This window comes from Nannospalax galili, unplaced genomic scaffold (genome assembly GCF_000622305.1).
Source record: "Nannospalax galili isolate Female #2095 unplaced genomic scaffold, S.galili_v1.0 scaffold713, whole genome shotgun sequence".
NCBI classification, from domain to species: Eukaryota; Metazoa; Chordata; class Mammalia; order Rodentia; family Spalacidae; genus Nannospalax; species Nannospalax galili.
The window spans coordinates 1,073,053-1,084,732 of record NW_008333780.1 but is presented as its reverse complement, the minus strand read 5'-3'; the positions used below and the strand labels follow the sequence as shown (position 1 = coordinate 1,084,732).

Below are 11,680 nucleotides of genomic sequence, written 5' to 3'. Positions count from 1 at the left end.
CAGTGGAGGAGGAGGCTTCTCCTATCCGGTCCCTGTTTCCCCGGGACCTTAACTGCATTCCTGCCCCTCCCCGTCCAGGCTGTCTCTCCTCTCCGGTGGAGGAATCTGGGGAGACAGCTGCCGCCATTTCCCCATGCTGAGCCTCTTCCAAGTTTCCCCCTTGGGGAGGACCCCCAGCTCCTCCCCTCCGGGAAGCTGCATAAGGCGGTGGCTGATCAACCGGCAATGGGGGGTAGAGGGGGGAGCTCTCAGGTAGGACTGGTGGGGCAGTAGGTTCTCCTTCTCGGCGGCTGGGGGACTTTGGCTCTTCCTGGGCAACCAGGATGGTGGCCTTTGGTGGGCCCCCATGGGGTCCTCGCTCCAGGAGAGGCCCCAACCATGAGGGGGGTCCTCGACCAAATTTTCCCATAAAAGGATATAGGGGAGCTGGTCTGGGTGTCCTTCGGGGTCGGGTTGGGTGATGACTGCCTTAACCTTGCCTATGGTATCCAGAGAAAGAGACCCCTGGTTGGGCCATCCTACCCCGAAAGCCGGCCACCCGGTGGAACAGAGGGCCTCAAACTTACCCTTCTTGATGCTAGGGCCCAGTTTCAAGGCCCTCTTCTTTACTTCTGAAAAGTGAGAAAGAATTGTGCCTTTGGGGGTGGCCTGAGTTTGGCCCATGGTATCTGGGGAACTGAAAGTAAAAGGAGAGAGAGAGAGAGAGAGAGAGAGAGAGAGAGAGAGAGGAAAGAAACCACTTCAGACAATGATGACTGGTGGTTGTGCTTGTGAACGAGTGCCTTCTGTTGCCCAGTTTTTCTTCCGCAGGGGACGTGAATTTATCTGGGATTCACGTCTGGGACCCTCTTATCCTTACACGGGAGTCTTTCAGCGGCGAGCGCCCTGTGGCTTTTAATTGCTCGACCCATGCCCACGGGGCTGTTGTAGTGGTTGACAGGAAAGGGTAGTCCAATGGTTAGCGCCAAAGTCTAGAGTTGCAGAGTGTGAGAAGGGGCTTTCGTCCCCACCCGTGAGGGCTGTCAGGGTCCATTAAGAGGACTAAGAGCCTTTCACCTACATCAGGGAGTGGCCCTGACCTGACCAGTAGGCCTCAGTTGCTCCTTTGTCATTAACGGTCCCACGCGAAGACTCTGGTCCCAAGTATGGAACAGTATATGGAGAGGAAAAAAAGTTTTAGAACCAGGTGCGTATAGAAAAATACAGAACCAATCCCACTCCTACTATAAGGAGCATAACCATCAGCATACATCCACACCACATTTCACTACTTTCACTTGGACCGTTCCTCCTCTCACTCTGACGCGTGCCGCATTCACCACTCTCACTCTCACCTTCCAGATTCCCAAGGCTCCTGGTAATTCTCCCGAAGGGCGTCCACTCGGACTGCAGTAGGGTTACGAGCTCGACCTTTTCCACTTCTGGCGCCAGCTTCCTGTCGTTAAGCTTCCTTCCCAGAGTCAGTTCTCTCCAACCCTAGAGCCAGGACTCGAACCTGGACTTCCCTGCTCAGGACTCGAACCCGAGACTTGTTACGAGGGCCTTCCTCGTATGAAACTCTGCCTCCACCCGTCTTTTGTTTTCCAGGGGTCCCCCCTCGAATCCGGGACGAGCCCCCAAAATGTTAGGGTCCGTGACTCGATGGGTCCCCTCCAGGTAACAAACACACCAGATTGGAGATGTAAAAATCAAGCAGAGTCTTTACTTTTTCCAGCTAGCTGGGGCCGACCGGCTTCCCAAGACACGCAGGTCTGGTCAGAACGATCGACCCCCATTCAGTTTCAGGTACAGATTATATAGGCCCACACAGTCATTACACAAAAAAGCATTTCTCAGCAGACACTTTAATCAATCATCTTCTGATTTGGTGGCAAGTACCTTTACCCACTGAGCTATCCTTGCCTGCCTTCCACCTTGCATATTGAGGCAGTATCTCTCATGGTGTTATACCTCATTCACAGGACCCCAAGAAGACCACCAAGGACCCAACATACCAAAAATGCAAACGCAAGGTTTATAGTTTATTCGGGCTTAAGCTCGGGCTCTCAGACCACACTGATATAACGGAACGTGCTGGAGCCCCGGGTGGGGGCTCTATAGGTTAGAGACAAAGGGAGGAGGTGAATAACAGTGTCACTTTGTGGTTGGTCCAAGAGTCCTGCTTGTGCCAACACACCTTTGAACCAACACACCTTTGTACAGGATGCGGTCGTGGAGATTTTTTTTTTTTGGCGGGTGTTGTTATCAGGGTTGTGGAATGTGGTGGCCATCTGTGTGGTCAGGAGTCTTTATTTTTACTCTATAGAGCAGTGTTCATACCTGGGTTTATCTAATCTATAGTTTCCTGGAAGGGGAACAGCAGGGGAGGAGTAGCAGCAGGTGTGCATTTCAAGCATTACACAGAAGCTGAAAAGAGCAATCAGTGTGGTGTCAGGAGGGGTTGAATGAGGGGGATCTCTGGGTCCTACAGTGGAACCCAGAGCTTGCTGTTTTGGCTAGTCTGGCTAGCCAGGTTGCTGCAGAAGGGAATCCTGTTTCTGCCTCTCATGCTAGGATTACAGGTGGACTGCCATACTCACCCAGTTTTGATGTGAGTTCTGAGGATCTGAACTCTGGTCATCATGCTTACATAGCAAGCACTTTATTTGCTGAGCCATCTTCCCAAGCCTATCATCAGCATCTTTGTTGACATTCTGGTCTTCCACATTCCCACCAAAATCATCTATTAAGCTTTGCTTATCTAGCTTGCAGCACCAAATTCTTCTTGCAGCCTCCTGCCAAGTTCCAAAGGCCCATGAACTGTATTGTCAGGTTTATCATAGCAGTGGCCCCATTCCTGTGACCAACTTTCTGTATTTATTACTTTACTCATCCTGTGGCAGAATACCTGAAGGAAACAGCTTGAGGAAGTATTACCCCCAGAGTTGCTAGAGTCAGAACTGGGACCCTGACCACCCTAACAAGCTAGATTTGTCCACCCATCCTCAATAGGCCAATTAAACAGACAAGTGAAAAACAAAGAAAGGAGATATATTCAACACTACCACACTGGGAAGAAGAACACAGCAAGAGGTCCAGTGACAGTCCCCACTCCAAAATGGAATTTTCCTTGGAATCTCATGCTAGCAGAATTATAGTCCCCTGAATCCATCTTCTGAGTCCTTACATGAGGTTTAGGTTTAAATAGAGGGAAAGAGTTATGCATAACTAAGCAGTCCTAGTCAACTTGTCCTGTCACTGACCCATCATTTTCTCCAGTCCAGTCTCAGCTTCAAGGTGATAAGTTGTCAGAACTGTGTGAAATCTTTTCCTGGGAGACGAGCTCTTCTCTGGCTTCAGCTTTTTCCTTCTGCTAGCATGAGAGTCCTAAGAAAATTCCATTTTGGAGTGGAGACTATTGTTTCAGTTGTCTGGCAGTGTGAAAGATGGGGGGCATAGGTATCTTTAGAATATCTTCATTCTTGTCAGGATGGTTACAGAAGGATATATTTGTTCTGATTCAGGGAAAGTAGTCCATCACGGCAGGGAAGGCATTGTGGCAGTAGTTCACAACTGTAACAGAGCATGAGGCAGTTGGTTACATTTCAGTTGCAGTAAAAAAACAGAGAACTTGGGCTGAAACTGTGGCTGAGCTTTAGCACACAAGGCTTGTCTGTCAGCACTTCCTCTAGCTAAACCTCCCCTCCTAAAGGCTCCCTATCCTCCCTAAACACTGCCCGTAGCTCAGAATCAGCTGTTCAAATACATATGTGATGGGGCACATTTCATATTAAAACCAAAATGTTTTGGGGTGTGGGTTTGCATAACGTCACTCTGTTGTCACTTAGACCTCATGTGGGCCTAACACAAAGGGTCTCAGGCCCCTCTTACAAGGGTACTAATCACATTCATGAGGGATCATGACCTGACTACTCCCAAAGGCTCCATCTCTTAATATCATCATCACTTTGGGTATTAAGATTTTAACATAATCAGGTTTTGTTTTTTTTGTTGTTGTTGTTTTCTTTATTCCTCCAGCCCCCACATAAGGACATTTTTTTTTTGGAGACAGGGTCTCCCTATAGTCCCAGCTGACTGAACTCACTATGTAGACCAGGCTGGCCTTAAACTCACAAAGATCCGCCTGCCTCTCCCTCCCAAGTGCTGGGACTAAAGGCGTGTGCCACCATGCCTGGGCCCATAATCAGTTTTAAAGAAATGGTCATTGAAACCATAGCACCCATCTGTTATCTAACTCTTCATTGTAAAGTAATATCTTCATAGAATTTGGGGGTTAAGTGAACCAGGCAACACATGTGCCACCATAACATGAGCTTTTCTGTTCTGCCACATCCTCCTGCCATAGTAGATCAAAACATACAAAACTGTGAACCAGAATAAAATCTTTCTTCCCTTCAGTTATTTTTCTGTTATTTTGTCCAAGTAATGAAAAGCTAACAAACCTGGGGCTGAAGCAATGGCTCAGCAGTTAAGAACACTGACTGTTCTTGCAGAGACCCAGGTTCAAATCCCAGCACCCACATGGCAGCCAACAACTGTCCATAACTCCAGTTCCAGGGGAGCCAATAGCCTCTTCTGTCCTCCGCTGGCATTGCATGACACAGGTGCACTTAACCTACGTGCAGGCTATAAACACGTACACATAAAATAAAAGTAATAAATAAAATATTTTAAAAAGAAAAGTTAACAAACTTTCTTAGCTGGACGTGGTGACTCACACCTGCAATCCTAGTACTTTGGTTGCTGGCCAGAAGAATTGCTGTAATTTCAAGGCAGACCTGGGCTACATGATGAATTCTAAGCCAGCCTGGGCTACAGAGTGAAATTCTGTCTCCGAAAAACAAAAATGAAAGGCTAAAGAGCAAGAAGGAAAACCAATGGTTTCTTTCCACGTGGAAGAAGTATTCCAGACCTTCTGGTCTTCATTTATCTTAGTTGTTTGAAATGTAAAGCCCTTTGGAAGCTACATTGGTAATAATAGTAACTAGATATGTCAGTTTTACATAGTAAGAAAGGAGATCCTACATGTAATGTTAACTTTGATAGGACTTTTCAGCTCTTGGTTCAACTTTATAAGGCATAGGATAGTCCCTGGCCTTAAAAAACTATCATAGAGCCTGGTGTGGTGACGCACGCCTTTAATCTCAGCACTGGGAGGCAGAGGCAGGCGGATCTCTGTAAGTTCAAGGCCAGCCTGGTCTACATAGTGAGTTCCAGGACGCTGGGGCAACACACCTTTGATCCCAGCACTCCGGAGACAGAAGCAGGCAGATCCCTATGAGTTAAGACCAGCCTGGTCTACAAAGCAAGTTCCAGGCCTGCCAGGGCTACACAGTGAGACCTGGTCTCAAACTCAAAAAAAAAAAAAAAAAAAAAAAAAAAAAAAAACAAACCTAGAATAGAATTTATTTTACTGGGAACAGCTTTCTTCCTCTATAAAGCTATATAATAAATGCTTGACGAATCCTCAAGAAAATAAATCTAAACAGGAACCTGAGTGGATTGTTGTTGCATGAAGTGAAAGGAAAAGGAAGATCCTAGCTAAACTCATGAGAACAAGGTGTTGGAAATTGGCATGACTGATTTTGGTTGCCTGCTTTGATTTCCTATAGCTGGAGCTATGCTTATTTTTATACTGTTTTGATCCTTGTCTTTCATAGCACAGCTTGTGTGATTATTCCACATGTAGGAATAATTGAAAATAGAACTTAAAACCCAGAAGTTCTACTTTTTGTTCACTTCATGCTGCCATAATTCCTTTCCAAACAGAAATTGTAGAGACAATTATCTCAAAGGGCTGGTGTTACAGGAAACTTGCCTACATATAACTGGTCTTTGTTTTATTTCCTCCTGTATCTATTTGCTGTGTGACTATGGCCAATATTTTTATTTTCAGCAAGCTTTGTTGATTTCCTTACTGTTGACAACTGGTAAATCTCACTCTGGTTTTTGAATTCCAGCTTCCTAAATTGCCATTTTCTTTTGAAGTTTTTAGTATGGTAGTCTAATATGGTTCACTCTTAATCATTATTGGTCAATATTAGTTTGCTTCCTTTGCACTGTGATCCTGATAAATTCAATATACTCTTTTTCCCCACAGGTTTTTTGTGCCTCCTGCTGCAGTCTAAAATGCAAACTGTTATACATGGACAGAAAGGAAGCTAGAGTGTGTGTAATCTGCCATTCAGTGCTGATGAATGGTAAGTATTAAACAGATTAACTCAGCCACTGTAACAGAAGCCTGCCTTTCTTTACTAGTCATTCACCTTCTCAGATGGCATAACCTGTAACTGAAAATACTGGGCTTGACTTTCACGTTTTGAAAGTGTGATAGCACTTCAGATTTCCTGTGTCCTATTTAATGAATGACTACTAAAGCCAGGTAAGTTTTGTGGAAAGAAGGAAGTCCTTTGGAAATTCCATGCTATGTAGCTGCTAATGCTCCTGTCAGATGGTTGGAGAGGTGTGGGTTGGGGTGCTGTTCATCAGCTAGCTGGTGAGATGTTAAAATTGAGCCAAGGTTCTCCTTGCCAGAAAAACTTTAACTTTCTAGGGAACACATTAGTACCTTTGAATACATTTTTTAACAATACCTTGTTTCATTCATTTTGTTAAAAATAAATATTTTAGCATCTAGGATCAAGTAGAAATGTATACTTTTTGCCAGTTATTTCTTTAAAACAACATTAAAAATAATTGATCCATATATGGGAGAGGAATTCAGCCAAGGGAAGGAAGATAAAACTTACTCATTGTTCATCTTCTGTGGTACTGGAAATGAATCTATGGGCATTTAGTTAAAGACCAAAAAAGGAAAAAAGGAAATTACAAACACCAAAACCAAAACCCCTAAATATTCTTGTAGAAAAAAAAAACAGTAAAACTGAACAGGTTATAGTATTTTCTCTTTGAATGTGTCTTTGTACAGTTGCCAGAACAATTACAAATAAATACAAAATGTTGAAACTGGGACCCCACTGCTGCCTGTGTCCTGACAGTGTGCTCCTGGAGACTGGAACTTATCTGCTCTGAGATCCCTCCTGCTCTGTCTGTCTGCATTGGTCATAGTGATGTTTTCCTGTTGCTGGCTTATTAACCTACTGCATGTCAGTTAATCTATTCTAATACCCTATGATCTACCTAATTTTCCTCCCATTTCTGAATTCTTATATTTTTTATCAAATGTGACTCATTCTTTGTACTCTTAAGGATCACTTTTTGGTTGGTGGTTATTTCACTGAGTTGCTTAATTAATGATTTTTATTCCATTGCTTTCACTTTGGAACACATATTCACAGACAAGAGTATGCGGCTTAATTACAATACCTAATACCTCTTTGATGTGGTCTTCCAACTTGGTAGCAATTTTTTTTTTAACTTGACATAGCTAAAGATGAAGGAAATGGAAGAGGATTCATATGGAATCACTTATTTTTATTAAGCCAAGGGGGCCCTTACCAGGGGATCCTAAGGTAATCCACTTCTGGTTTTGCCAGTGTCTTCCCTCTTGCATGGCTTAGCCTGATCTTTTTCTGGATGTTTAATTTGATGCTTTTCAGTGTTCCCTCTTTCCCTTTCTTTCTCCTTTTCTCTTTCTCCCCTCTTCCTGCCAGTGCTTTCAAATGAGCATAGCTTTTGTTACTAGCCTTAGAGGAAATAAGTATTCAAAATAAATATTCGAAGTCTTTTGGATCATTCTTTGATATTGAGTGGGTTTTTTTTTTTTAAGGTGCTCAAAAATTGGGTGGTTCTGTTCTTAGGTATATATTACCTGTACCTCAAAAATAAAATTTTGATGTCTTTGATTTCCATAACTCCATTCATCCTTTTTACTTTTAGAGACAATAATTGATATGCAAGTGTTTAGTTAGTAAAATCATAGAGTATATAGACTCTAAATGTATTTGTGATCATACTGGTTGGTCACACTTACATAATATTGGCACATTTTCATGTTCAAATAGGTCCTATGCTTTTGAGACACACCAGTGATGTGAAATGGTTATTATTGCTGGATACTTTCCTACAGGGCGATGATTGCCTTAAAACATAAGACACAGAAACAAGGAGAGATATACTCCAGAGCTTTAGGCTTCTGAACTTTTCAAATGAGATTTTTATCTCAGTTAAGAAGAGCCTCACAGTCTAGAAATGAGACTAAAACAATTATAAAATGGAATTAGATTGTTTTGGCCCCTGATTTTTTTGATAGAAGATATAAATGCATTAAACCAGAAAATGTCGAAAGGCTATCCCGTTGTGAGTCCTCAACGTCTGATGTTGTTTTCCTCCTTCTTAAGGAAGTCCATGATCTTCTCTAAAGAAGCCATGGTGTCTAACAGCTGTCCATAACTCCAGTTCCAGAGGATCCAATGCCTTCTTTTGTCCATGGGCATTGCACAACACAGGTGTACTTACATATAAGCAAGCAAACATTCATACACATAAAATAAAAATAAATAAAAATTTTTTTTAAAGCCATGGGTCTGGACAGGAGAGATGACTCAACAGTTAAGAGCACTGGCTCCTCTTGCAGAGGACCCGAGTTCAAGTCCCAGCACCCATGTGGTGGCTAATAACCATCCTTAACTCTAGTTCCAAGGGAATTCGATGCTTTCTTCTGACTCCTCAGGCATTTCAGGATATGAGTGCTTACATACATGCAAGCAATACACTCATACACATAATAATAAATTGAATTTTTAAAATAGAAGCTGTGGTCCTAGTCTTAACTCATACTTATCTACCAACAGTCTGTATCAACAGCCTGTAGTTATTATTATTATCATTTAAATATCATATAATCCTTACTTGTTCCAACCAAATAGTTTACTTAGCTACATGGTCTCTTTTATTAAATTAAAACATCTATCTCCTGAACACTTTCACTAGCTGGAAGAGACATACTATGACTATTAATGAGGAGGAGCTGCATTATATATCCAGTATTGTGGAGGTCTTGCTGTCCATATTTTGCAATCCATTCACATTGATTGTGTCTGTATTTGCTTTAGCTCAAGCCTGGGAGAACATGATGAGTGCCTCAAGCCAGAGCCCTAACCCTAACAATCCTGCTGAATACTGTTCTACTATCCCTCCCTTGCAGCAAGCTCAGGCCTCAGGAGCCCTGAGCTCTCCACCTCCCACTGTGATGGTACCTGTGGGAGTTTTAAAGCACCCTGGAACAGAAGGTAGGGGATCATGTGCTATTCTCTCTCTTTTCCCTTGCCAAGTTCCTCTGAAAAGGTGCTGATGTGACTTTGCACACCACTCTTTAAAACTCTGCAGATAAGTCCCTTTGGGTGGTTATTAAAGTGGAAGAACAAGATGAGACGTAAGACTATATGTAGCAAGTAAAAAATATTGTATTGCCTGATAATTTTGGAGGGACCTCTGAAAATATGCCAATTTCCTCTCCAACTTGAGCGCTGAGTAATTACACTGCTTATAGCTGAAAAGAGTTGTAGAATTTGAAATCATCCTGTAAAATCCTAGACTCCCGTTTACCTTAATGTTCTTAGTAGGAGTTTACCAAGTGATGCAATAGAGTTCTTTCCATTGGCCAGCCCATTCTAGTTTTGGTTTGGGGAATATACATTACCATTTTCTCTTTTCATTTTTAATCTGTCCATTATAAAATTTGAAAATGTTGTAGAGACCTTCAAATCCAGGACTTTAATTCTGATATTATGTGTTAGATTATAGGCTCAACCTTTTGGGGGTTATCACTTCTTTATGATTATGAAAGATACTTTGTAAACTTAGGAAGTTATGAATAATAAAAACAATTATGTATTTCCTTAAAATGATCTTGTGAAGGTGTTTCCCTTGATATTTAAAATCAATCTTCGGCTGGGTGTGGTGGCGCATGCCTTTAATCCCAGCACTTGGGAGGCAGAGGCAGGCAGATCTCTCAGTTCATGGCCAGCCTGGTCTACATAGCGAGTTCCAAGCACCTGGGGCTACAGGGAGACCCTGTCTCAAAAAAGACCAAAAAAAAAAAGTCAGTCTTTATTAATTTTATATCTGTCCATCTAGTAATATTTCCTTTCAAATCTCTGTAGCTATTATCAATTCTTCCCCTTTTCACCTCTTTTTAGATCATCCCTTAATGATATTCTGGCATTTTTGTGGGCTCAGGCTTGCTTTCTTAGAGTCTTTGTTCACTTTGCTTCGTTTGTCATTTTTGTTGCTCTTTCCAAGGCTCTTTGTTTTGACAATTTAAACTGATTTCCAAAGCTGGATTTAAGGAGATTGTTTCATCAGATGTAGTTTTCTAGCTTTTTTCTGTCCTCTCTGCGAAGTATGAGCCAGCACCAGATCTCTCTTCCTTCTTCACTTATACCTTAGCCAAAGATCTGGTCCATTTGCTTCGAGTCTTATGTGTCTCTGCCAACTCTTCCTTTATTAATTACTGTTTCTTCAACATTCCTCAGAGCATCTTTTGCCCTTTAAAAATACCATATCACTTTGCCAAATATTTAATTTCTGTGGAAACCTCATTTTTAGGCAATACAGATTTATTTTGCTAGATCTTTTTCCCTACTATAATTTATTTTCTAGGTATTTAAAACACTTTTCTTGGTTTCTGTCAGTGATGCAAAACAGAATATGTAATGTGATCGTATATGTGCTTAAGGATTATTGTGTTTTTAAAGCAAAGCATTTAAAATTTTTGCATATAGAATTAAAGTATATTTAAATAGGAATACATTAATTTATAACCACAGTCCTACTATAACTGTGTGCAGCTATAGTTCTCGTATATCCGCTAGTAAAATGCTAAATAATGATCTCTTTGTGCAAAATGGTGACCTCTGCTTTGATGTTAGAAGCGCTACCAATGTCACATTGATACCTGTTTTATTTTCCTGGCCCCTCAAGTGGCTCAGCCCAGAGAGCAAAGGAGAGTTTGGTTTGCTGATGGGATCTTGCCCAATGGAGAAGTTGCTGATGCAGCCAAATTAACAATGAATGGAACTTCCTCTGCAGGAACCCTGGCTGTGTCACATGACCCAGTCAAACCTGTAATGACCAGCCCTTTACCAGCTGAGGTAAGAAAACAGCAACTAACCTTGACTGCCTACTTTACTCCACCTAGTGCTGCCTCTTTCTTGCCTTTTGAGTGATTTCTATATGGAAGGAACTCTGTAGGTTTTGGATACAATTTAGTAGAAGTGTTCATTTATGTATGTATTTAAGGAAAGTAAATGTAGCCAAATCAGCTGTTTTCTGGAGAAAAATTCTCATAGAACTAGAGATGTCTACAGCTGGTAGAGCATGCTTCCTACCACTGCATAAAACAGGATGTGAGGCAGAGGCAGAAGGATCAGAAGTTCAAGGTCCTCCTCTTCCATCCTGAGCTACCTGAGACCTTGTTTCAGGAAAAAAAAAAAAAAAAAATCTCATGAAGGATTTTCTCAGGTGGGCTCAGGCTGCTGCTGAGTTACAAGTCAGGCTTGAAGGGCTCATGGTGCCGTCATGCATTGGTTTTCAAATCATCTTCCGTGTGTGTGTGTGTGTGTGTGTGTGTGTGTGTGTGTGTGTGAAGTTTATTAGTGCTTACAAAAAAACTTGAAAAAACATAATTTAAAATTCATTTTTCCCAGTAAGGCAACAGCCTCTTTGGAATCACATTTGGACCCTGCCCATTTAAGGACTTAATTGTATTGAAAATATA

The 11,680-nt window shown here is 42.0% G+C and overlaps 1 protein-coding gene across 4 annotated transcripts in view; it reads left to right on the top strand.

The window, feature by feature from the left end:
* Positions 1 to 11,680, top strand: part of Zfyve9 (zinc finger FYVE-type containing 9) — a 287,358-nt gene that overhangs the window by 162,743 nt on the left and 112,935 nt on the right. For 3 of the 4 annotated variants that reach the window (XM_029561268.1, XM_008828436.3, XM_029561267.1), the window contains exons 5-7: positions 6,101 to 6,200; positions 9,015 to 9,191; positions 10,885 to 11,054. In XM_029561268.1, the coding sequence (XP_029417128.1) occupies positions 6,101 to 6,200; positions 9,015 to 9,191; positions 10,885 to 11,054 (447 nt within the window). The remainder of the gene's footprint in view (positions 1 to 6,100; positions 6,201 to 9,014; positions 9,192 to 10,884; positions 11,055 to 11,680) is intronic. The other variant, XM_008828437.3, reaches the window with a different exon arrangement.